A 26535-nucleotide genomic window follows, 5' to 3' on the forward strand; every position below is an offset into this window, starting at 1 on the left:
TATGTACATTTTCCCACTGAGATTCTCTACAGAAGCAAAGAGAAAAGAGATGACTATATGCCGCTTCTCTTCATGATCCAATGAAAAACTCCTGAACTGTAAGCAAGGGGTTTTGTTTGGGCAGCAGGTTTCATTCTATTCAAAATAAATCCAAAAATGAATTAGGCCAATTCTAAAAGCAACCATGTTAATTAGGGAACATTAGTGTTACACTGGAAAATGAATAAAAAAAAAAAAAAAAAGAAAAAAATGTGTGTGGCTCTGCTTGCTTACAACTGTGCACCTGTTCCCATAGAAATACCTCTTCTGCCTTTTATTTCCTCTTCGTAGAATGTTGCAAGAAAATAGAAAAGACCTAAACCTTTTAAATCCTACCTCCTCATGTACATGGTTTCTATTGTAATGTGGGGATGTTGGGAAATGTAGTCGAGGATCTTCCTACTCAACGTGGCTACACCTGATTGACCTGCCGCCAGCTGCAATTCCGATCATATTTTGTAAATTAAATCAGTATTCTGTCCAGTTTGCTTATATTGTTTATATTTAACTTATTCTGATTGCTTTAAAGAGCTTTTTATCGGATTGTTCGAAAAAAAAAAAAAAAAAAAAAGCTACCTGATCCACAGCACTGAACGGGTCAGGTAGCCACAAAAACCGCTGCTTCCCTTCACTCATGTATGCTGCAATGGCCCACTTTCCCTGGATACGCTGCACCAGCACGCAGGTAAGGTGGGGGAGTGGCAGGGGGCGTGGCCAGGGAGAAAAATCTGCCCAACGGAAGCTCTGTAAACCCTGCAGGAATGCCCCTGGCAGGAGTTTTGAACAGGGAATTCCTCTCCACAATATTAACCTCTGAGATAGTGACAAATATTATTGCTAATCTCCGAGGGCTATAGTGCGGAGGTGGGGGATTCTGAGAGCGGCGATGTGGGGACACCGAGGCATGTTATGAGGCAGAGAACATGCCTTTGCATCCCATCTGCCCACCTCTGGTTCTCTTTAAGGTGCCCATACACATCAGAATATGTTTGGGCGGAATGGCTGAATGGAGTAATGGTTAAGGGCTCTGCCTCTGACACAGGAGACCTGTGGGTTCGAATCTCGGCTCTGCCTGTTCAGTAAGCCAGCACCTATTCAGTAGGAGACCTTGGGCCAGTCTCCCTAACACTGCTACTGCCTATAGAGCGCGTCCTAGTGGCTGCAGCTCTGGCGCTTTGAGTCCGCCAGGAGAAAAGCGCAATATAAATGTTCTGTGTTTGTTTTGTTTGACCTCGAGACAGATCTTTCTCTAATCGAATCTGATTAGAGAGAGATCTGTAACCAAATCCAATGGTCGATCGGCGGCCAAGTCACATGATGTATGGCCACCTTTAAGATTTTGCCTTGGTCGATTCTAGGGTTCGTAGGGCTTTAACAAATTAGGTGTTTATTCTGGCTGATGCGCCCGTATTACAGCAGCACCTGACAGAGACACCCCACAAGCCAATTCTCAATGGAAACCGGATGACAGCACCTCCGGGAGAAAGTTCTATAAGTTATAAGAGGCTTGTCAAAGCGTGACCCTTCTAGAAAGGAGGCCTGGCAGTGTCAGGAAGGTTACGGAAAGGCACAGCAGAGAGGCGTGAGAGGCGGTGACTGGAAGCATGCGACAGAAAGCCAAGAATGCATGAAATGCTGTCATACTGATTGGCCGCTCCGGTTTCAGCAGCTGCTGCTCTGCCCGTTTATCAATGACAGGGGAATCAGTCATACTCAGGTCCGTGCTCTACGTGGAATACATATTGCAGTACGTATCCGGTTCAATATGCCTGTCCCACACCTACGGCCAGACTCTTAAACATGATGAATTGTGCTGGGCTTGCGTTATTCTTTACGCAGAGACCCTTCCGTCCCTGCCTCAGCTACACACAGAAAATTACCAGTGATGCTCACAGCCTATTGGGGTGCATTTTAAAGAGAAACCGTAACCAAGAATTGAACTTCATCTCAATCAGTAGCGGATACCCCCTTACCCATGATAAATCTATTCCTTTTTACAAACTGATCAGGGGGTTGTAGACGGCTGATATTTTGGTGAAACCCCTACCACAGTGTGATGTCAGAACCATGGTCCTGTGGGAGACTTGTTGCATTGTGGGAAATAACAGCGGTTTCCAACTGCCCAAAAAAAAAAGCAAGCAGCATCTTCCTTTGACATCACCTGCCAGCAGTAAAAATGTCACCATGTGAAATCTCAGAATGTAAATCAGGGAGAGGAAAGATTTTACAATGGGCAAACACTGACTAAATCATTTATACATAATTATTGTAAAAATTAAGCCCTAGGCAACTGCCTAGGTTTCAATGGTGGATGATCCAGCTCTGCCCAACATAACTAAGCTAGGTTTGAGCAACTATCATTTATATATGGGAATTTGGAGGACAAACAAGGCCATACACACTTTCTATGAGTGTACACACATAGCCACACTACTCTGAATTAGCAATTTGTACAGACTCAGCAGATCCAATGTGCAGTCTGCTGGGTACGTGCAGTCTGCTGGGTATAATTTGGTACCAGTTGGTGGCCATTGTCACTAACTGCAAAGGGTACCATCTACAAAAGACCAAAGTTACAGTAACGTATTTTCCAGTACTCATGAAGACAGCACCCCTGAGTGAGACAAGTCTCATTCAGAGGTGCTGTCTGAGTGACATACTGGGAAATATCCATTTTCCATGCGGTGTAAGTGCACACGAGGGTCGTTTTACCTTCCACTACCAAAACAGATAAATTCAAGATGGACATGTCTAAACAGACTGTAGATAACTTAGGAACAGTCTGTAAGCCTTTGGGGCAGGATTCTGCCCCGTGTTTCCTACTCTGTAATCCACCTATCCCACTGCATGACTAAACTACCTGGACTACTTGATCACCGTGCCGTTGACTTCATGAACCGAGCCTTGCACCTAAATGTTCTCCAGGAATGCGTGATAGTCTTCCTTCTCCAACTGAAGAAGTTCAGCATGGCTCAGGAGCTTCTGACGAGCTTCTACTATGCCACTATCGAGTCTGTCCTCTGCTTATCTATCCTGGTCTGATATGATGGTACTTCCAACAGCAACAGATACCAGATACAGAGGGTCATCAGATCAGTGGAGAGGATCATCAGGAAACCTCTTCCATTCCTGGACCTCCTCTACAACTCCAGACTGCGCTCCAGAGTGATGAAGATTGCCAACGACCGCTCGCACCCAGGCCACCACTTCTTCAGTCGGCTGACATCTGGCCGCAGGTTTCAGGCCATCTCCACAAGGCAAAGGAACTATTTTTCCCCTCTGCTGTCAACCTGAACACCCCCCCATGCCCTGCCTCCCCCACCCCTTATTCCACCCTTAAGGCTGTGGCCACTGGCTGTTGTATGGAAGACTGTCTATTGAAACACAGTTTTTAATGCATCTTATTAAGATTGCTGCTATTGTGTTTTGTATTTATATTCACAGCCCTGTACCTGCCAAATCTGATACCAGGCTTGACCCAGGTGAAAGAAAAGAATTCTGATCATGTATTCATGCATATGTCTGCTTTGTTACGTTGTCTAACTTTGTTTAATGCTACATAAAACAGTTGGTGCTGTAGTACAAATCTAGCCTAATGCCGGACTTCTGAAGGCCCTTCTTATTGGAAGCAGTCAATTTGGGCGCATGTGGCAAGTGGACTAATTGGGGCCAATGTATTTTAGTCGGTATTTAGGCACGGCTTAAGATTAGGTATTGGGGGTGGGGTATGAGAATGGAGTTAGGTTTAGCTATGGTAAAAGATTAGTATTAACCAGTTCAGGACCATAGGCTTACACCCCCCTAGTGGCTATTTTTTAAAACAGTGCTCTGCAGCTTTAAGAACTCGCTACTGAGCACACAAATTAATCCCCCCCCCCTTCTCTGCCCACCATCAGAGCTTTCTAAGGGTGGGCTCTGATCGCTGGTGCAGAGCTTTCTGAGGGTGGGCTCTGATCGCTGGTGCAGAGCTTTCTGAGGGTGGGCTCTGATCGCTGGTGCCCTGTTTAATTTTTTTAGTGTGTTTTTTTTACTAATAAATATTGCTAAATCTTCCCTCCTCCCTCTCTCCGCCAGCCAATCACGGAGATCCTCTTTCACAGGCATTAGCCCTATGAGAGGGGATCGCGATTGGAGCCTCTCCGAGTGACAAGGCTGTCCCCAGTAGAGCGCTGCTGTAAATCCCAGCGTTCTACAATGTAAACAGCCTCCTAGTGGCGATCGCCGCTGGTAAATTGATGACGGAGCTGAGCTCCGCCACGCAAGCCAGGAATGCGTGCGCATAGGCGCGCGAGATCCCCTGTAAAACTCCGCCCCAGGACTTGACGCCTTTTGGTATTAGGCGATCCTGAGGCTGCCACCTTCCCGAGGTCTATCGGCGTTAGGTGGTCAGGAAGGGGTTAAATGCTGATAATTTACTATTGGCATTACTGAGCGCCCAAATTACTAGGTCTTTTTTTGTATGTACGTCTTGTTATTCCCCAATGCCCATTATATGTAGGCTCCAAGTTTGGTTCACATGTGACCATTGCATCACAGGCAGCGCGCACCTGGCTAATTAGGCCTTCTTTGTGTATCCGCATGCCACATGACAATATTTGCTTGTCCATAGTTGGAATCCAGTTGGTTTCTGTGGTGAGCACAGGCACTTTCCATTGACATGTTTCTGGGTAACGGCCAAAGTTTCCACTGAAGAAATCCTATAAGCAAACATATCTAACCTTCTTGTTGTTGGTCTGATGAAATGTGGGACGCTGCTTCCATAGATTATCTTGCACTGCTGCTCTGAGAGGCCTCTGACTAAATCAGAAGGTATCTGAAAGGTCATAAATACTTGGAAGCTGCAGGACTTCAGACGCCCCTGTAGATGTTTAGCAGAAGCAGCTGCCGGCCTGTCTAGCGAGTGAGCCCAGAAACTGTGCTGCCGCTCTGGGACAAGCTCCAATGTGCCAGCTTCAGCTCATAACCTGTGATCAAAGGAGCAAAGCTACACTCATGGTTGTGGAAGAACTCCACCCAGAACATCATGAGAACAAACATGAAGGAGGTGGTTCGTATATTTGCATACATTAATTAAGGGGACGAGGGAAAAAGGGCGCGGGGTGAAGTGGAAATATCAAAATATCGTCTAATAATTTTTAAAACATTTCTTCATTTTTATCTGCGTTCGAATAACCCCTTCCTGAGGCATAACCCTAAACCCCCCTTCCTCCCTGACACCTAACCCCAAAACCCCCCTTCCTGACGTCTAACCCCAAAACCACCCTCCCTGATGCCTAACCCTAAACCCCCCCCTCCCTGATGCCTAACCCTAAAATCCCCCTTCCTGATCCCCAATCCCAAAACCACCCTCCGAGACCTAACTTTAACCCCCTCCCCCAACATCGCTACCCCCGTCGCAAATAACGTACATACTACAACAAAAACTATGAATTTTAAAATTTTAATAAAATAAAAAAAAAAAAAAATCAAAAACTATACATTTTCAAAAACAAAAAGTTTTGGTTGGGCATCCAAATTTTTGCCTTTGGCACCCAACAGCCAATATTTGCATTAGGGCCTATGGCAGCACCCAAATGGTCTATTTGCTGCAGAGGCCCAAAATTCCTGCTTTCCTCATACTACTTGGAGGAATAAAACAGGCCAGTAATTGGGCAATCAAAATTGAAGCTGTGTACCAAACTATATAATAAAAAAAAAGTGTTTCCTGATCAATAAAACAATTACATAGTGAGGCCTGGAACCAACTAGGTGAACAATTCTGGGCCTTTTCTAAGCTCTAGCGATTTGAAAAGCTCTTGCTAATGCAATTTTTATAAAATCGCATCCCTCTAATGCAGGGGTCTCAAACTCGCGGCCCGCGGGCCATTTGCGGCCCTCGATACAATATTTTGTGGCCCTCGCCGGCAAAAGCTTCCTTATAGTTCGCTTCAGTGCTCCCAAGTAATCCGCCGCATCCCCGCCGCTAAACGAGGGCTGCAGAGCCCCCATATCGCCCGGGGCAATCCAGCCGGCATTTCCTGGAAGGGGCAGAGCTTTCAGCTTCAGCTCTGCCCCTCCTGACGTCAATCGCCACACGGATCGCCGCCTCTCCCCACCCCTCTCTGTGAAGGTAGAGAGAGGGGCGGGCAGAGGCGGCGATGCGCCGCGATTGTGAAATTCCTTATGCGGCCCAGCCTCATCCTGTCTTTGCCTCCTGCGGCTCCCAGGTAAATTGAGTTTGAGACCCCTGCTCTAATGGGATCACACCCATAACATTACATTAGCAAGAGCTTTTCAAATCACTAGCACTTAGAAAAGGCTGCTGGTGGGTTTGATCCCTTAGTTGGATTGAAAAAACACATACGTCCATTGAGTTCAACCAGCAATCCTGTTGATTACTTGAAGATGAGGGGGAATTAGTCAGACTCTTCTCTAAAACTGGAGCAGAAGTGTAATTTGATCCCTCAGTTGTCTGAGCACAGAAATTCAGCAGTCCTCGGCAGCACAGCTAATATGTAAACACAGGATGTTAACCCTTTGTCAGCTTCCATGAAAGCAGGAAGTAGACAATGTTACAGCTTACAGAACTCTTGGAAGAAATCTGAAAAGAAATATTTTTCTTTAAAAGGATATCGCTTACCTCTCTTTATCAAGGATGAAAGGACAACAGGAGCAGCAGGTTTTAACGTCCCTTGTTCCTGGGGCCACACTTGCTTTAAATAACTGCAAGGTGGTTATAAATGGTAGTTGCTCAACCTAGGTTAGTTATGTTGGGTGGCGCAAAAAAGGCGGGGCAATCAGATAAACAATAAGGTTTCTCCAGTGAAATCTTTGGCAGTTACCCAGATCGGCACACACACACGCTCTCTGATTCATTCTTTATTGGATCTATCCTCCAATCTATTAAAAGCATCAACTGCTGTATGGGTTCCTCAAGGCCTCACTTACACTACAACCCTTGTTGTGCATTTTTTTTCCACAATGTTGAACAGATAGCTTTTGTTAATTGGGCTAGTTTATGTCATATCAGTTTTTCCACTAGCTTTGTGGAAAAACAAAAATGGACAGCTTTCTTCATTCTTTTGGATGATATGCAAGTTTTGGTATGCGATGTGCCTTCATGCAGTCATGTGTGGAAAATGTCCCGAAGCAGAGCTTCCTCTGCTCAGTCAAACCTGCTACTTCCTGCTCCAATCTGCACAGTCAAACCTGCTACTCCTGCTCCAATCTGCTCAGTCAAACCTGCTACTCCTGCACCAAGCTGCTCAGTCAAACCTGCTACTCCTGCACCAAGCTGCTCAGTCAACCCTGCTACTCCTGCACCAAGCTGCTCAGTCAAACCTGCTACTCCTGCACCAAGCTGCTCAGTCAACCCTGCTACTCCTGCACCATGCTGCTCAGTCAACCCTGCTACTCCCTGCACCAATCTGCTCAGTAAAACCTGCTACTCCTGCACCATGCTGCTCAGTCAACCCTGCTACTCCTGCACCATGCTGCTCAGTCAACCCTGCTACTCCTGCACCATGCTGCTCAGTCAACCCTGCTACTCCCTGCACCAATCTGCTCAGTCAACCCTGCTACTCCCTGCACCAATCTGCTCAGTAAAACCTGCTACTCCCTGCACCAATCTGCTCAGTGAACCCTGCTACTCCTGCACCATGCTGCTCAGTCAACCCTGCTACTCCTGCACCAAGCTGCTCAGTCAATTCTGCTCCTCCTGCACCAAGCTGCTCAGTCAAACCTGCTACTCCTGCACCAAGCTTCTCAGTTAACCCTGCTATTCCTGCACCAAGCTGCTCAGTCAACCCTGCTACTCCTGCACCAAGCTGCTCAGTCAACCCTGCTACTCCTGCACCAAGCTGCTCAGTCAACCCTGCTACTCCTGCTCCTGTCTGCTCAGTCAAACCTGCTACTCCTGTACGAAGCTGCTCAGTCAACCCTGCTACTCCTGCACCAAGCTGCTCAGTCAACCCTACTACTCCTGCACCAAGCTGCTCAGTCAACCCTGCTACTCCTGCACCAAACTGCTCAGTCAACCCTGCTAGTCCTGCACCAAGCTGCTCAGTCAACCCTGCTACTCTTGCACCAGTCTGCTCAGTAAAACCTGCTACTCTTGCACCAAGCTGCTCAGTCAACCCTGCTACTCTTGCACCAAGCTGCTCAGTCAACCCTGCTACTCCTGCACCAAGCTGCTCACTCAACCCTGCTACTCCTGCACCAAGCTGCTCAGTCAACCCTGCTACTCCTGCACCAAGCTGCTCAGTCAACCCTGCTACTCCTGCTCCAGTCTGCTCAGTCAAACCTGCTACTCCTGCACCAATCTGCTCAGTCAACCCTGCTACTCCTGCACCAATCTGCTCAGTCAACCCTGCTACTCCTGCCCCAATCTGCTCAGTCAAACTTGCTACTCCTGCACCATGCTGCTCCGCCAACCCTGCTACTCCTGCTCCAGTCTGCTCAGTCAACCCTGCTACTCCTGCACCATGCTGCTCAGTCAACCCTGCTACTCCTGCACCATGCTGCTCAGTCAACCCTGCTACTCCTGCACCATGCTGCTCAGTCAACCCTGCTACTCCTGCACCATGCTGCTCAGTCAACCCTGCTACTCCTGCACCATGCTGCTCAGTCAACCCTGCTACTCCCTGCACCAAGCTGCTCAGTCAAACCTGCTACTCCTGCACCAAGCTGCTCAGTCAAACCTGCTACTCCTGCACCAAGCTGCTCAGTCAACCCTGCTAGTCCTGCACCAAGCTGCTCAGTCAACCCTGCTACTCTTGCACCAGTCTGCTCAGTCAAACCTGCTACTCCTGCACCATGCTGCTCCGCCAACCCTGCTACTCCTGCTCCAGTCTGCTCAGTCAACCCTGCTACTCCTGCACCATGCTGCTCAGTCAACCCTGCTACTCCTGCACCATGCTGCTCAGTCAACCCTGCTACTCCCTGCACCAAGCTGCTCAGTCAACCCTGCTACTCCTGCACCAAGCTGCTCAGTCAACCCTGCTACTCCTGCACCAATCTGCTCAGTCAACCATGCTACTCCTGCACCAAGCTGCTCAGTCAACCCTGCTACTCCTGCACCAAGCTGCTCAGTCAACCCTGCTACTCCTGCACCATGCTGCTCAGTCAACCCTGCTACTCCTGCACCATGCTGCTCAGTCAACCCTGCTACTCCTGCACCATGCTGCTCAGTCAACCCTGCTACTCCTGCACCATGCTGCTCAGTCAACCCTGCTACTCCCTGCACCAAGCTGCTCAGTCAACCCTGCTACTCCTGCACCAAGCTGCTCAGTCAACCCTGCTACTCCTGCACCAATCTGCTCAGTCAACCATGCTACTCCTGCACCAAGCTGCTCAGTCAACCCTGCTACTCCTGCACCATGCTGCTCAGTCAACCCTGCTACTCCCTGCACCAATCTGCTCAGTCAACCCTGCTACTCCTGCTCCAGTCTGCTCAGTCAAACCTGCTACTCCTGCTCCAGTCTGCTCAGTCAACCCTGCTACTCCTGCACCAAGCTGCTCAGTCAAACCTGCTAGTCCTGCACCAAGCTGCTCAGTCAACCCTGCTACTCCTGCACCAAGCTGCTCAGTCAAACCTGCTACTCCTGCACCAAGCTGCTCAGTCAACCCTGCTACTCCTGCACCAAGCTGCTCAGTCAACCCTGCTACTCCTGCACCAATCTGCTCAGTCAAACAGGTCAGAATGCATGCAGGTCGAACTCAACCAGACAAATGCAGTAGCCAAGTTTCCAGCTTCTTGCAAACCCAGAATATTTCCATCTCATTGAGCTTGTCTACTAAGCTGCAGCGCACAACAATCTCCTTACGGTGATCTGCGAACTGTGACACGATGATTGGTTAGTGTGCAGAAGCAGCTAGCTTGTGTGAGCAGAGAAAGGGAAAGTGTACACATGTGAAAATAAGCCCTGTACAAGTTATGCTGCTCTAGGTTGGGTTAGCCAGCTGAGGCCTGCTCTGCCAAGAGTCTAGGGATTCACCTGGTGGATGAACATGGCCGAGGGCACGGTGAGCAGGTCCGATCCAATTGCAGGTTTTAGGGCCCGCCTTTATATGCTTATATGTACACATTCGTTGGGAATCACGACTAGGCAGCATGAGATGCAAAGCACTGTCCTTTGCGACGATAGGCCCGTCCCTTGCGATGAAAGACCCACAGAACAAGCATAGCAGAGGAGTCCTCTGGCTGCCTACACATCAGTGTGACTCAGTGCATTCTTATGCATTTCTCCTCTGAGTACGAGGTCTTTGGAGCACTTTTTTCTCTATCAGATCAGCACTATCTGCAATCACAGCTTGTCAAGCACAAACAGTTTTGTTCTCTGGAGTTTGACGCGATTTAATCAAGATGTTAGGCTGGGAACATCGCGGCTAGATAGTGGGAATCAGGCAGAGCAGGCGAATGCCGGTGGTTCTGCTACAATGGCAGCGCTCACCAGGTTTTCTGCTGATAGCAACAGAAAACGAGCGGAAAGCCTCAACAACATGCTGGCCGGCTAAAAGGCAGACTAATAAATGTAACAAAACAAAAACAAACAAAAAAACACATGCAATATGGAAAGAATGAGGCCAAGGAGGGCTGAGCAACGTACTGCTGCCTGCAAATACACCAACAAGCTTAACCACGTCAGCCTTCAGTCGTTTTTCACCTTATGCATCCGAGCAATTTTCACCTCCCATTCATTCGCCAATAACTTTATCCCTACTTATCACAATGAATTTATCTACATCTTGTTTTTTCCGCCACCAATTAGGCCTTCTTGGTGTGGTACATTTTGCTAAGAATTATTCTTTTCTAAATGCATTTTAACAGGAATATTAAGAAAAAAATTATTTCTCAGTCATTCCACCATTACAGGTTTAAAATAATACATGCTACCATAATTAAAACCCACGTGCTGCCCTGTGCATACAGTATGGGGGTCAGCCAATCGCAGAGCACTAGTGATCCCGGCGCCCAATCACTGGGCAGCACATTACATAGAACACCTATAAAAGCTCTGAGCAGCAACGTGACTATAGCAACATTCTTCATTTATCAGCGCTGCATCTCTTGTCTATATAAGAGGCTTTTCAAGGAGGTGCTGCGGCTCCTTCAGACGCACTCAGAATAAACACTTGTTCACTGGAAAGCTCCTTCTTTAGTTTTACGCTGCAGCAGATGGGAGGGAAAGTAAACACGACGAGCAGGACGTCCAAATGTCATCTCCAAAGAGTATTTATCAAGAGGAACTTTCAATTCCGGCCAGAGAGTCAAAGCAGCATGGCGTACCGCCCAGCACGTCGTGATCAGAGGACATTCTAAGCGAGCTTCCTACTCAAAACGTGGAGTCATCTGCTAACACTGCAGACCCGACACAAAAAGAATGCTCATCACCAACTCACAGGTCACTTTGTAACGGAATGCACACAAAGTAAGGGCCCTTTTCCACTAGCAATCGCTAGCGTTCACGCTGAACGCTAGCGATTGCTGAATCGCAATTACCGGCGATTCCCCGACGTTCGCGGCCGCGATTTTGCTATGCTATGCACTGCATAGCAAAATCGCGGCAATAATCGCTCCGCCGCGCGATCGCGATCCGGTCAAAAACGAATCGCGGTAGTGGAAATGACCTACCGCGATTCCTATGTTAAAAGCAAACTGTAGCGATTTGACAAATCACTAGCGGTTTGCGGTTTTGCGATTAAGCAATCGCAAACGCTGTAGTGGAAAAGGGCCCTGAAACTGACTGACGGCAGGAGTAGTGCTATGAGTGCGCCATTGCCCTGCCTGTCTTGCCTCCCAACAATAGCACTTTTCTGTTGTGTAGTGTGGGCTGCGCATAGACAAAAAAAAAAAAAAAAAAAATCAGGGGCATTCGGGTGCAAGGTTAGGAGAGTATGCGTTTACAAAAACGGTATTAACTGGCAGTTTATAAATGACCACAACTGACTTAAAGGAAGCATAAATAAAATGTGCTGCCGCATGATAAACTTGACCGGGGCTTCCTCCAGCTCCTTGCAGCTGACAGGTTCCTTGCAGCATCTCTGCTTACAGCCACCGGCCTGGGGTCCCCGCCGGTGCAGAGGCCGACCACTACTGCGCCGTTGTCAATCAAGTCCACGTTGTCGCAGTGTACTGCGCAGGCTCAGTAATTATGTGCCTGCGCAGTATGCTGCGGACAACTTGGACTTGACTGACAGCGGCGCTTCACGCAGGCGCAGTAAGGAGGACCTCGAGGTCGGCATCTGCACCGGTGGGGACACAGGCCTGGCGGCTGAGAGCGGAGATGTTGTGTGGGACATGTCAGCTGCAAGGAGCTGGAGGAAGCCCCAGGTAAGTACATCATGGGGCAGCACATTTTGCTTTAGGTTTCTTTTAAAGAACAAGCGACACCCATGTTACCCTAAATAAAAAAACACATATATAATGTAGATAAATACTAGTTCTACTTACATAACAGATGTATTGCACTGTCCACATTATGATTCCTGTGAATTTTATAAAGGAAAAGCAGAGAATCCTATTCTAGACAGTTTCCATCTTGGTTACCTTTGACCTCCTGACATTTCCTCCCTCACTCTTTTCTCCTCTTGCTAACTGTGTATTTGTTACCCGCCCTCCTCCCAGAGTCTTCAGACACTCCCACTGAGGTCTATACTAGGAAGTGCACTGTTTTATGTCACTAGAAGGAGGGGGAAATAAAGGGAAGAGGAGAAATAGATTAAAAAAAAAAAAAAAAAAACAGCATGCAACAGTTTTGCTAGCTCAGGGGCCAGGAACCTTTTTGGCTGAGAGAGCCATAAATGCCACATATTTTAAAATGTAATTCCGTGAGAGCCATACAATAGGTTTTAAACTGGGACAGTAGGTCTCACTTCCTTGTTGCCATGGAGATGTATATACAATTGATCTGCCGGGCAGCGGAAGTGTCGGGAAGCTTCTCTTGGGTTTCAGCAACATCAGCAATTTCCCTGAGAGCCAGACAGGAGAAATACTGACTAACAGCTTGTACAATTATCAAGCTGACTTGGGAGGTTGATAAACTTTGTAGGACGTGATCCCCGCACTTTGGCCCAATAGGCTGCCTGTCAAGAGTGTGGGGATCTCGTTCTACAAAGTCACAGGACCTGACAGGGTCCAGAGTGGGACAGTTGGAGCAGCTGTTCGTTTTTGGGGTAGCGTGAGTGAGTTAGCAGTGCATGCTACAGCAGTAGTGTGCCTACTTTGAAAATTTTACTTGCACTGCCACACTAAGTTGCGCTGCTTGAGCAGTGTAGCTCAGTGCATCAACCCTACTGATTTGTATGTGATGCAAAAAATCAGATCGCCGGGGTCCTCAACCTCCCAGGCTTCACACACCTGGTCCGCCGGTGCTCAGACACTCAATGGTTCACCACTCCACCCGTATGAGATAGGGATAGATTGTTGCTACAGAAGGAGGCAAGATGGATGAGGAGGCTTGATTCAGTGAGCCCCAAGGGTTTAAACGACATGTTTAGTTTAAAATGCTTCCTGTGATGTGTCAGAGTTTGAATATAATGTATTCTCTGCTGATGATTGCCATATGATGTGTTTCTCCCCTAGGTCATGATGAGTGTCATCGTGTGGTGGGCGGTGGAGAAAGGGAACATGTCGTATCCCTGGGTCTGTGAGTCTCTGTATAATGTTATAACAATGCATTCAATTGATATTGCTGATATGGTTGGAATTGCTGTGCCATTGCTTAGGCTTATGTATGCTTTCACTCATGTTTACCTTAGTGTTTTTCTGGGTAGACATATGTGTAGTGCCCAGCAAGTATTGATGTATGGATTGATCCTAAGGGGTTAATCTGTACGACATCACCTTGGTCAGGTGACCAGAGGGGTGTGTCCTGGTTTGAAGGGTGTGGTGCACTTAAGTGGTTGGAGTATATTAGAAGACTGTGTGTCAGGGTTGTATGTACACTTGAGGAAGGGGGTGACCCCGAAACATGTCGTGTTTGCAACTTTTCCAATAAACGCAAGTTTATTATCGCCAGTGGAGTGCCGACCTCGATTCTTTGTTACTGATTTGTATGTGAGCCAGATGTAGCCATCAAAAGAGCCACATCTGGCTCCCGAGCCATAGGTTCCCTCTATCCCTGTGCTAGCTGACGGCAATGGCAATTAAAGGGCCAGTGCTCAGTGCTCCTAAGGTATGTGATAACTCCAAACCGTAACAGCAGAAAAAGCTTTGAATGCAGGATCAGCATCTTTATCACTTAACCTCCCCGGCGTTCTATTGAGATCGCCAGGGAGGCTGCGGGAGGGTTTTTTTTAATAAAAAAAAAAAACTATTTCATGCAGCCAACTGAAAGTTGGCTGCATGAAAGCCCACTAGAGGGCGCTCCGAGGCGTTCTTCCGATCGCCTCCGGCGCCCAGAATAAACAAGGAAGGCCGCAATGAGCGGCCTTCCTTGTTTTGCTTAGATCGTCGCCATAGCGACGAGCGGAGTGACGTCATGGACGTCAGCCGACGTCCTGACGTCAGCCGCCTCCGATCCAGCCCTTAGCGCTGGCCGGAACTTTTTGTTCCGGCTACGCTGGGCTCAGGCGGCTGGGGGGACCCTCTTTCGCCGCTGCTCGCGGCGGATCGCCGCAGAGCGGCGGCGATCAGGCAGCACACGCGGCTGGCAAAGTGCCGGCTGCGTGTGCTGCACTTTATTTGAAGAAAATCGGCCCAGCAGGGCCTGAGCGGCAGCCTCCGGCGGTGATGGACGAGCTGAGCTCGTCCATACCGCTCAGGAGGTTAATATACTCAGACCAGTTGCTGTTGAAATTTTTATGGTGACAATCGACAACTGAAGTGAGAGCAATATGGAGGCTGCCATATTTATTTCCTTGGTTTGGTTCAGCCTGGTGAGCAGAAAGATGCATATTTTAAAATGCTGTGGTCAGTTATCTAAAATGCTCCCCGCACGCCATTTGGTTTTGGTTAACGGTTTTCCAATATTAAAGTTCACACAAAGGCAACTGGGTTTTAAAAGGAAATCTCAGCCTCCATATGCCTCTCTCAGAAAAATCAGGATGTCTAAGTGAATAATACAATACAGTTCAGAATTGTAACTAAAAGGAACCAACACTGGCACTGGGGAACTCGCCAACAATTTTTTTTCAATCCACAGAGAAGTTCAACAGAGACGTTGAGAGAAGATTAGGTGCATCAAATACCTTATTTTTTAAGAGGAACTTGAAGGGAGAAGTATATGGAGGCTGCCATCTTAATTTCCTTTTACCAGCTACCTGGTCTACCCTATAGATCTATTTAGCTGCAGTAGTGTCTAAATGACACCAGAAACAAGTGTGCAGCTAATCTTGTCAGATCTGACAATAATGGCAGAGACACCTGATCTATGGCTATGGCTAAATGTATTAGAGGCAGAGGATCAGTAGGGTAGCCAGGCAACTGGTATTGCTTAAAAGGAAATACATTTGTCAGCCTCCATATACTTCTCACGTCAGGTTTCCTTTAAAGTGCATGTCATGGCAACTGAAAGACTGCTGATCAGGCATAGGCCTCTTTTTTCATGTCTGTGGCCATCTATTCAGATCTCAGAAGGTTCACAAGAATTGGAATTCAGGTTGACCGTGTCTGGAAAACGTCAAATCCTGACAAGGGGATGGTCACACCTGACAAGATATATAACCCTGTAACAAAACCAGCACCTGTATAAAATGTCCCAATGTCCTCAAAATTCAACTTTTCTCTATAGCCTATCCCCCCTCACTAGTGTACTAAACTCGCAGCTGAACGCTGGTCCCCTACCTTTCTTGTCCTTACCTCTCCCTCTAGATTATAAGCCTTTGGGCAGGGTCCTCCTCATGTCTCCTACCTGTTCACACACCTCCATTGCTGTACACCCATCCTATGGATCTGAGTGAACTCGACTTGCCTAATCTCCATGCTCCCATCCAGTGACTAAGCATTACCTTGTACTAATACTGTGCTGTGTGATCTGGTTTTTCTTCTATTCCTGTATTGTCTTATTGTATGTCACCCCTACATATTGTCTGTAACCTTAATGTCCAGCGCTGCATAATACATTGGTGCTTTATAAATACAATACTATGTACGGGGCAATGGCAATTTACTGAAACTGATTGTCTTTTGGCAAATTGCAATTGGGTTCCCACAGAATGGAACATCTCCTGGATTCTCCTCTCAATGACAATCAGCATGCAAACTACTGTAAAATAAGGCAGGCCTGTCTCTTTATGCACTCATCTTTCATGAGAACCTGAACACGCAACACCCAGTGTCTGTGTATAGAGGAGATTCTCTTTATCATGTTATCTAGGCTTGTCTGTGCACTGGTGACGAATTCCTGTTCATGGAACATACCGGACATATATAGCAAGACCTTCTTGTAATGATTCTCATCAACCGCACATTGCAGAGCCTCAAAGGACTCCATGTGTGATGGCATTTCTGGATCGGGGAACGGGTGTCTATTATTTTCCTAGCAACCAGTCAGGTTTAAAGGCCTACCCTACCTAGGTAAGAGGAAATACGGAAGCTGACATATACTTAGAGTACATATCAAGCACATTTAAAGAGGAACTTCAGCCTAACAAACATACTGCCATTAAATTACATTAGTTCTGTTAATTAAAATAGATAATATAATCTCTTACCCACCCTGTTTTAAAAGAACAGGCAAATGTTTGATTCCATGAGGGCAGCCATCTTTTTGGTTGAAAGGAGGTGACAGGGAGCATGAGACAGTTCCAACTGTCCTGTGTGCTGATCACCCCTCCCAGTTGCTAGGCAACGTGAACAACGACATAGGAAATCCCATCATGCTTTGCACAGCAACAGGGAAAAAAAGCCCGGGCAGTTTTCCTTGATGGGTGGAGCTTAGCTTTTGTAAAGCTAAAAATAAGGCTTATGTAAGAAAAACAAAGTTCTGATTCTGTGAAACTGTTAAAAAAACACCAAGCCTTTTCAGTGCTGCTGAGTAGATTTTTAGTCTGGAGGCTCACTTTAAAAATGCATTTTTATCTACCTCTGCACTGCTGTCCCACAGCAAATTTCTGCCAGTCATTCTTGACAACATGGGGGCTGCCGTCTTGCCAGTAACGATAGCTATATGCACAGAAAAGGGATAGTGCACAGTTTTAAGCCTTCTAAAAGTGATTTCTTAGGCCTTTCTTTGTACAAACTATAAACAAATTTGTGGAAACAGGAAGGAAGTGTCCATAAGTCCTGATATTACCTTACTTTCTGTTCATTCAGACTCAGAAAATCCTAAATCCTGAAGCATTGTGCACTTTAAGGCAGCGTTTTCAAACCCTGCCCTCAAGGCCGTGCAACAGTGCATGTTTTGTGGAAATCCATAGGTTAAGCTCTGATGAGGTACTTGCTATACATCACCAGTGAATATGGGTGGTTTCCTACAAAACATGTATTGGTGGGGTTTGAGGACAGAATTGGGGGAACGTTCCTTTAAGGACCATACTGACTGGTTGCTAGGAGACAAAACTATTCTACAATCCAAAAACGCATGCATGCCGTAGATAAAGTCTAGACAGGTTTTTCATTGGCACGTTAATATTGGCCACCAAAAATCTGATGCTTGAGGAGCACTTGATTATCCAACCATGCTAAAGTTCATGTTTAATACGATCATCCTGATTGACAAGTAAACTTCACCATAAATGCATGAATGTAAATACTGAAAGGGCCAAACCGTCCCCAGACAAGCTTGGATAAAGAGCTCACTCCCTTGTCAACAGATGGATGTTGAAAAACTATAAAGAAGCAACAAAAAGATAAAGATGCTGAAATCTTACCGTATGTGTAGAAGGGGATACAGGATTTCTAGCTTTATTTTGCCCTTGATCTGCATTTTGCTCTTCACCACCCCGTGTCAAAAGAATCCTAAAATGGGGTTGTCTTCCATTTTGCTCCTGCCGAATTTCAAATGAGCACCCATGTCCTGGTGAGGGGAGGTTTCTGGAATCATTTGGAAAGTCTTCACTTGAGTCTTTACTGCAAGGTCTACCATCTTTAATAACGCCGTTCTCTACGGGATTGAGTCTCTCTGCTCTCGGCTGTAGCGGATACGAGGTACTCCTTTCCAGTCTGATGCGAGGATAGCGAACCAGTCGGTCTCCTTTTGTGCCTGTAAACCCGAAATTATACTCTCCCGATATGTTAGAGTTAGTCGTCTGAGATTGCTGAAGCTGGAATACAAAACACCTTTTTCCGGGACTACCTGAGTTGTCCGGGAGATGCTGTAAAGACCAGCGTCTTGGCTCTGGGTCAGAACCATTTTGTCCTTCTTGTCGAGGAGGCAGCAACCTCACCTGCTGAACGTCCGTACCGTTGCTGTGACTGAAGCTCTTCACCCTCAGACCACCAATGCTCTTGCTGCTGGTCGGTATGGTGATCTCCTCTTCCCCATCTGTTGCGTAGTTCATATTTCCATTCTGCTCCCCAAAACGTCGTACAGGTGACTGCGAGAGGAAGGCGGTGGCTCCGTTAATTTGTAGCCCGTCTGACTCGTGTAGCCTGGGAGGAGAATTACCAGGCGTATCTCGTGGACTGCTCAGACAAGATGAGTTTTTCCTCACAGCTGAAATGTAACGCTCGTTGAAGTCTGCAAAGCCACAAGAAAGCCCCTCGTCGGAAAACTCAGCACTCTCACATTCGTCTGGGCTTTTACGTTGCAGGGAGATCTGCATTGAGGAACTTCGGGTAGGACGCTCGTCAATGTTCTGCAGCAGCTGCGGGATAAACATGGAGGTGCTCCTTTTCAGGCCACCATCGTCCTGAAGGCCGTCGTCCATGCAGTGCCTGGGGTGCGAGCCATTCCTCCTCGGCAGCGTGTGGAATGCCATGAAAAAGTCGTCTTCCCTCTCTTGTTCCAGGACATCAGACTCTGGGGCCGTGTTGCTTCTCCCCGAGCCAAAATGAAACCGTAGCCGGTGGGCCATGGTCCTTTTTCAATGATGGGAAGCAGAAAAAAGAATTAGAAGGAGAAAGAGGGGCTGAAAGCTCTGCCAGGAGTTAAAAATCAAAAAAGTAAACTCCAGGAAAAAGTGTCCCATCTGCCAAACTGTTAGCACTGTAGTCCCGATAGCGACAGATAGCAGAAATAGCCTAAGTGACAGGCAGCATTCCAGGCATGACTGGATAAGAGCTATTAGAGCTTCCACATACTGTGACATAGGGTAGGATGGCTATAGTCATGTGACTTGCTTTCCCCCCTCTTCAGTGCAAAGGTTTTTTCCTCTCCCCTCTTTTAGGTTCTTTTTCCTCTTGTGTGTCCAAGAGCCAGGGAGTCTGAACACAGCACCTTCCCAGCTGCTGCCTTTCCATCAGAACTGAGCAGCACTAGCTGCGAGAGCTTTCACAGTTGACTAAAGCAGCAAACCCATTCGTAACTGCTGTAAACCTAAACCACATCGTAATCGCTGGGCACTTCTGCCAAGGGGGAGAAAAAAAAAAGGCAGAGGGAGAGAATACGCAGCCACCTCTCTGCTACAGTAATCTTCACCACCCGTCCTAGTGTATTGCCAACACCCCCCCCCCCCCCCTTTCTTCTGTAGACGATCCACAGGCTTGCTAGCGCGGTAACCTAAACTGGAAATGAAATAGAACTGAGCGGTTTGTTCAACGCAGGGATCCAGGAGCTCTGCTTCTCTTCTTCGGAACTAGTGACATACTTCTCTGGATAGATTCTCACCACCCAACCACAAGCTCAGAAGACTGGGCAGCCGCTATCTGTGGTTAGGAAAGATAGGAGGACACGGCCAGTAGATTAGACTTAGTAATTTTCCACTGGAGTGTGTTAAAAGAAACTTTTTCCCTTGCGGTTGGCAACAGATAGTGTTAGTTGTAAGGTCCTCCGTTAATTTAGACCTCTTAAACAGTCTTCATAGTGCTGACACTTTTTTCCGAAGCACTTTAAGAGTGTATCGAACCTTTCCTATCACTCACTGGGCTCAGAACATTAACTCCTTCAGGATGGAAGCAATGGTTTTTAGTCTAGCGCTCCTACCCTACCGAACAATAAAACGGATGTGAAAAACAATTGTATCTATCCTCCAACAGCTAAAAAGGACTTCAAGATATTCAGTGGTTTGAGGTTTAAAAAAAAAAAAAAAAAAAAAAGTGGATCCGAGATGAACTTTTACTCATTGCATAATCGTGTTCCTTTCCTATTGTTTATAGGGCATTCCTCAAGCCAAATACTTTGTTTTAATACTCTTAAGACCCATCTACACGATCAGATTCTTTGTGCGATTCGATTACAATTCTATTTACGATCCGATTAAATCCGACATGTCTGATTGGGATTCGATTCAATTTGATTTGCCATTGTTCTGCAATGGCAGATTGAATTGAAGCGAATCAAATCCTGATCGGACATGTCGGATTTAATCGGGTCATAAATAGAATCGTAATCGAATCGCACAAAGAATCGTATCGTGTAGATTGGGCTTAACGCCCTATAAACTACACAAGCCACGCCCACAGGTTTTCAGAGAGCCAAGGCACTTTTAGACAGTAGCAAGGGCTCATGGGAGCCCAGTCTGGGCAGGAGGGGGAGTTATTACTAGCCAGAGATTTCAGAGGCAGAGGGGAGGAGGGGGGATTAGTTTTTTTTGCTCAAGATGCAGATAAGCCTGCCCCTGTGTAATGTTTACAAACAACATGGCTGCTGTCATTGTATCACAAGAAATAATCATATTCTGTTAAAGCTGTTTGCAGCTAGATTTGCTGTGTAAACTAAACTAAACTTTAGATAAGAAATATAGACAAGTTACTTGTTATAGTTAGTTTTTCATTTCGGATCCGCTTTAAAGGATATGCATTGTTTTGTCTCTGCTCAATGACAGCGTGTCTCAGAGAGCTAAAATATATAAACTATTGGGCTCTATTCACAAAGCATTACCGCACGGGGTAATTCTCAAAACAGATGATTTTACCGATCATCTTCCCAAGTTACAATTCACTAAACCGGTTACTGCACAGAAAATCACTGTTCCCGACTAGTGAGGTAAATTACTTTTAACAGACTTGTGCAGTAATTGCGCTACCTCGGGAAATGTCAAGAAATGTCAATTCACAAAGATTTCCTCACTTCCATTTACCAGCCAAAAGTGTTTGGTAATTTTCTCCAGCCCACAACAGCCAATAACTGGCTCTCCCTCTGTTGTCTCCATGCAGTAACTTGACAGACAGCCTGGCAGCCAATAGGAAGAGCCACACAGCCGGCTTCTCACTCTGATTGGATGCGACAGGGATGCCGGTGGTTCTTTCAGTGTATCAAAACTGACATTTCTGCGGGCATCCCAGCATCCCTGCAGATGTGCATATTTGCATTTTAGCACATAGAAGAGCTCCCCCTGGTGGCTGCAGCACATCTAAAGGGATGACCGTATGCACAGGATGGAAAACCTCTGAATCACACACAGTGTTCACTGCCTGCCTGCTGCCCTGCTAAAAGGCTGGTGACACTTAGGGCCCTTTTCCACTAGAGGCGATTGCGATGCTGAATTGCAAAAAAACGCAAATCTCTAGCGATTTTAATATAGTTAGGGTTTGCTACACAACATAGAAATTTCCACTACTGCGATTCATTTTTAACTAAATCGCGATCGCGCCGCGGAGCGATTTTTCGCCGCGATTTTGCTATGCAGTGCATTGCAAATTCGCAATCGCCGGGAAAAATTAGGACTTTGCGCTGAACGCTAGTGATTGCTAGTGGAAAAGGGCCCTTACTGACCAGGGTTTAGTGAATTGAGGCAGGTTTGCTCGGTAAATTACCAAACTTCTGCCTCATAAAGGGAAAAAAGTTTGTGAATTTGGGGAAAAAAAAAAAAAAAAAGTGTAAAATACCGCATTCGGTATTTTACCGTCCAGAATGATTTTACCAAACTGCTTATTGTGAACAGAGCTCTTTTTTTTTTTTTTTAATCTATCACTGCACTGTGCTCAGAAGCAGCTCTCTTCCAATCAAGAGTTTTAGAACTGTCATTCCTAAGGCCGGTTTCACATCGGCAACCAGCGTTTTCAGTGCAGTGCGATTAGAGTATCGCACCGCAAAAGAAAAAAACTTTGTAGACACTTGCGTTGCGTCAACTAGCGTTAAAGGAATACGATCGATTTACATATTTTTTTTAATTGAGATAGGAATTGTTTGGGAAGTGCTGCTAAGTACTGGTGTATACATTTCACTGGCAACCTCTGTTTACTGTTATCAAAATAATTTCACATGAGCCATGAGGGGAGGAGGAATTCCCTCACACTTGATCAGTTAACCCTGTGTGTAACTGTGTGAGAGAGAGAAAGCTCCCAACAGCTGCAGCTTCTGTGTCCTGCCTTTCTGACTGAAGTGTGTTAAAGGGACTCCGAGCTCACGAAAAAAAGAAAAGTTGTACTCACCAGGGGCTTTCTCCAGCCCAGTGCTGGTCGGGAGGTCCCACGCCGGCGTCCTGGCTCCTCTCCTTCTCCCCGCTCCGGTATAGCTGACAGGCCGCAGCCCGGGCGACACTCGGTGGAGTGTCGGGCTGCAGCTTCCGCGTATGACGCGGATTACGTCACACGCCGGCCGCCTCGCGTCATCACGGCGGCCGGCGTGAAAGTACTGCGCATGCGCGATTAAAGCGCGCATGCGCAGTACTTTCACGCCGGCCGCCGTGATGACGCGAGGCGGCCGGCGTGTGACGTAATCCGCGTCATACGCGGAAGCTGCAGCCCGACACTCCGAGTGTCGCCCGGGCTGCGGCCTGTCAGCTATACCGGAGCGGGGAGAAGGAGAGGAGCCAGGACGCCGGCGTGGGACCTCCCGACCAGCACTGGGCTGGAGAAAGCCCCTGGTGAGTACAACTTTTCTTTTTTTCGTGAGCTCGGAGTCCCTTTAAGAGAGCAGAGGAAATGTAACTTGTTAACAGCTTTTGATACGGTTTTTGCTTTCAGAGAAAAATACTCAGTAGTCTGATATGCAACTCTGGCTGTGCATTGAAGCAGACACCCCTTCTGCAATTGATTTGTCCCAATATAGCTAAATCCTACACACAATAAATTAAAGCTTTTGCCTCGGATATTTAACATGAAAAGTAGGAAAATATTTACACAGCTACTTAGACATTATTTGTACATCGTCATTTTAGAACACTTGGGTATGGATAGTATTCCTTTAATGTAATTTTTGGGGCCAAAACACCATAAATGAGATGCTCTACTGCCAACTTTCTGTGGTGGAAATACTTATTGCAAGTAAAAAAAAAATGTAAACGAAAATTGACGTCCGCTCATCGGTACCGACAATTTATATCTCTGCGCTACCATTGACTTACATGACTTCTGGTCAACGTGCGTCATTGCAGATGCTGTCCCATAACGTGCTGCTGACCTTGCGTCAGATCGGACACTTTGGGCGCATCGCATCCGGTATAAAAGGTCCCATAGACTTTCATTGCTTTGGCGTCAGCATTAAAATTGGGTAACAGCGCAATAAAAACATGCCAGTGTGAAAGGGGCCTTAGCAGTGAGGGATGCTATAATATGACTGGGTCCCAACTGGAGAGAAACTTATGGGGACCATACACTTATACTATTTCCCGCCGATATACAGCAGATTCGATCGCTGTGATCGAATCTGCTGTGAAATCGTTGCGCAAACGCTGACCGAACGATCGATTTCCATCCGAAGTCTATTATTTCCGTCGGTCTGTCCGCGTGGAAGATTTTGCTTGATTGCCAGCAGGTCGGGAGTGCGTCGATAGCGGCGTTCAAATGTCCCACGACCAACGCTAGCGGTAATAAGTTACCTGTTTCGCTGGCGCGTGTCCCCACTGTCTTTCCCACGCTGGGCTCCGGCTGGCTTCACTTACTTCCTGTCGGGGTAAGTTTAATTAAACAGTAGAGCGTCCTCTACTGTTTAAACTTCCCCCGACAGGAAGTAAAGTGAAGCTGGAGCCCAGCGCGGAGAACAGAGCGTGGAGAAGATGCAGCAGACACTGGGGGACTCGCGGCAGCCGGATCAGGTAATGTATGAGTAGGGAGGGGGGTGCTGCAGCTCCACAGATTGTGAATCAGTTTCACAGTGAAATAGATTCAAAATCTGTTTGCAGTGTAGGCAGCCAATAGATCCCCCTTTGATCAGATTCAATCACAGAGGGATCAATCTGCTGGCAATCGACCAGTGTATGGCTGCCTTTACTTGCAGACCTGAATTGTCAACTCTTTTAGGAGGAAAAAGGAACACAGTCTAGTTATTTGTTTGCTTGCCAATGTACATACACCTGTCTAACTCATCAGGCTACTCATGGTACATTTTAAAAGTCAAATTGTAAGGGGTAGACAGTTCACTTTCCTGTATGTTTTGGGGATTTGTGAGGAACCAGCATTTCTGGAGAAAAATGCATTCTGAAATGGAGAGAACATACAACTTTAAAGTGGATCCAAATAAAAAAAATAAGATTTCATAAATCAAATCTATTTTCTAAATTATAATAATAAATAGCAGCCTTTTTTTCAGCTGCATGATGACAAATATAAAATATTTTACATTTATTGGAGGAACCCCTCCCTTCCTTTCATATTGCCGGGACAGAATCCGGCAGACTGGTGGAGTAGATGGTATCCAGCAAAGGAGGAATTGCTAATGGCTGCCACCTGTATAACCCTAATTATAAAAAGAGAAGGGTGAAAAGCATGCACTGAAATGCTAATAGGCTTGAAGGAGTGTTTGTATGTGTCAGAGTGGTGCAACTAAATATTTTGAATTAAAAAAAAGTTTGGTTTGGGTCCGCTTTAACAAGAGACTTGAGCACACTTTCCCCTTTACGTATTATCCCTTTCTGCTTCTGAATCACTGTGATTACATCACTGGTGATCGACAGGCCTATATTTTTGTCGCCTGATCAAATCACTTCTCTTGGTCAGAAGTTCTGAAGGGAAAAGTGCATGGTTTGTACAGAGTTTTATACATTTCAAATTTGTCCCACTACATAAAACTTTAAAATGCAAGTCCAGTTGCAAACACTGTCTGAAGAAGGGGACCCGCCGCGGCCCTGAAACAATTTGTATGTGCTGATGAAGCAATAAAACAGGATTGTCTGCAACTGGAAACTGGTGTGCTAGCCTGGGCTTACATTTGGCTGTTTATGTGAATTGGTATTCTGGCTTAGCACCTACAGGCTAAGCACCCACCCCTCGTGTAAGGTGTGCCTCTTCCACTGAGGCCTGGTGCACACCAAAAACCGCTAGCAGATCCGCAAAATGCTAGCAGATTTTGAAACGCTTTTTCTTATTTTTCTGCAGCGTTTCAGCTAGCGTTTTGCGGTTTTGTGTAGCGGTTTTGGTATATTTCATGTATTGTTACAGTAAAGCTGTTACTGAACAGCTACTGTAACAAAAACGCCTGGCAAACCGCTCTGAAGTGCCGTTTTTCAGAGCGGTTTGCGGTTTTCCTATACTTAACATTGAGGCAGAAACGCATCCGCAATCCAAAATCTGCAGCAGCCCGGGAGTATGCGTTTCTGCAAAACGCCTCCCGCTCTGGTGTGCACCAGCCCATTGAAATACATTACCCTAGCAGATCCGCACCCGCAAGCGGATCGCAAAACGCAGCCGAACCGCTCTGGTGTGCACTAGGCCTAACTCTCTGTTCTACATAAAAAAACAAAAAAAAAAAAACAAACTGAAGAAATGTTAATTCACCACTGTATGATTTCAAGGAGTGCCTTCGAGGGAAAAGCCTGGCAAGTATTAACTTCATGTTAGAAGAGGAGCCATAGAATGTATAATGTAAAATTGAATAGGCTCTTTAAAGCGAACCTCCAGACTTAAAATCTACTCAGCAGAGCTGAAAAGGTTTGGTGTTCCCTTAACATTTTCACAGCATCAGAACTTTGTTTTTCTTACCCAAGCCTCATTTTTAACTGCACAGAAGATAAGCTCCGCCCCATCAAATAAATCTTCCCAGGCATTTTTCCCCTGATGCTGTGCAAAGCATAATGGGATTTCTGATGTTCTTGTTGCCTAGCGAGCGCAGCTGGGAGGGGTGATCAGGAGACAGGACAGTTGGAACTGTGTCTCATGCTCCCGGTCACCTCTTTTCAACCAAAAAGATGGCTGCCCCCATGTAATCACAAACATTTGCCTGTTCTTTTAAAACAGGGTGGGTAAGACATTACCCATCTATTTTAATTAACATAACTAATGTAACTTACTGACAATATGTTTGTTTAGGCTGAAGTTCCCCTTTAAAGGTGGATCAGACAAACTTTTACTCATTGCATAATTGTGTTCCTTACATATAGTTTATAGGGCATTCCTCAAGCCAAATACTCCTTTTTGTTTTAATACTCTAATTCCCTATAAATTAAACAAGCCTCGCCCACAGCTCAAAGTGCCTTGGCACTCCATGTAGCAAGGGCTTATGGGAGCTCAGTCTGGGCAGGAGGTGGAGGATACTAGCCAGAGATTTCAGAGGCAGAGCGGAGGAGGGAGCAGAAGAGGGGAGTGAGCTGAGGACTGGA

The 26535-nt window shown here is 46.5% G+C and overlaps 1 protein-coding gene across 14 annotated transcripts in view; it reads right to left on the reverse strand.

The window, feature by feature from the left end:
• The window catches only part of NEDD4L (NEDD4 like E3 ubiquitin protein ligase), a 491133-nt gene that overhangs the window by 199928 nt on the left and 264670 nt on the right, over window positions 1-26535 (reverse strand). For 4 of the 14 annotated variants that reach the window (XM_068251283.1, XM_068251277.1, XM_068251276.1 and 1 more), the window contains exon 1: window positions 17830-19529. The exons of 4 other annotated variants lie outside the window; for them this stretch is intronic. In XM_068251283.1, the coding sequence (XP_068107384.1) occupies window positions 17830-18975 (1146 nt within the window). In that variant the 5' untranslated portion in view covers window positions 18976-19529. Of the gene's footprint in view, window positions 1-17829; window positions 19531-26535 lie in introns of those variants that run through there. 6 more of the 14 variants (XM_068251274.1, XM_068251282.1, XM_068251281.1 and 3 more) reach the window with 3 other exon arrangements.

Source organism: Hyperolius riggenbachi, chromosome 1 (assembly GCF_040937935.1).
Source record: "Hyperolius riggenbachi isolate aHypRig1 chromosome 1, aHypRig1.pri, whole genome shotgun sequence".
NCBI classification, from domain to species: domain Eukaryota; kingdom Metazoa; phylum Chordata; class Amphibia; order Anura; family Hyperoliidae; genus Hyperolius; species Hyperolius riggenbachi.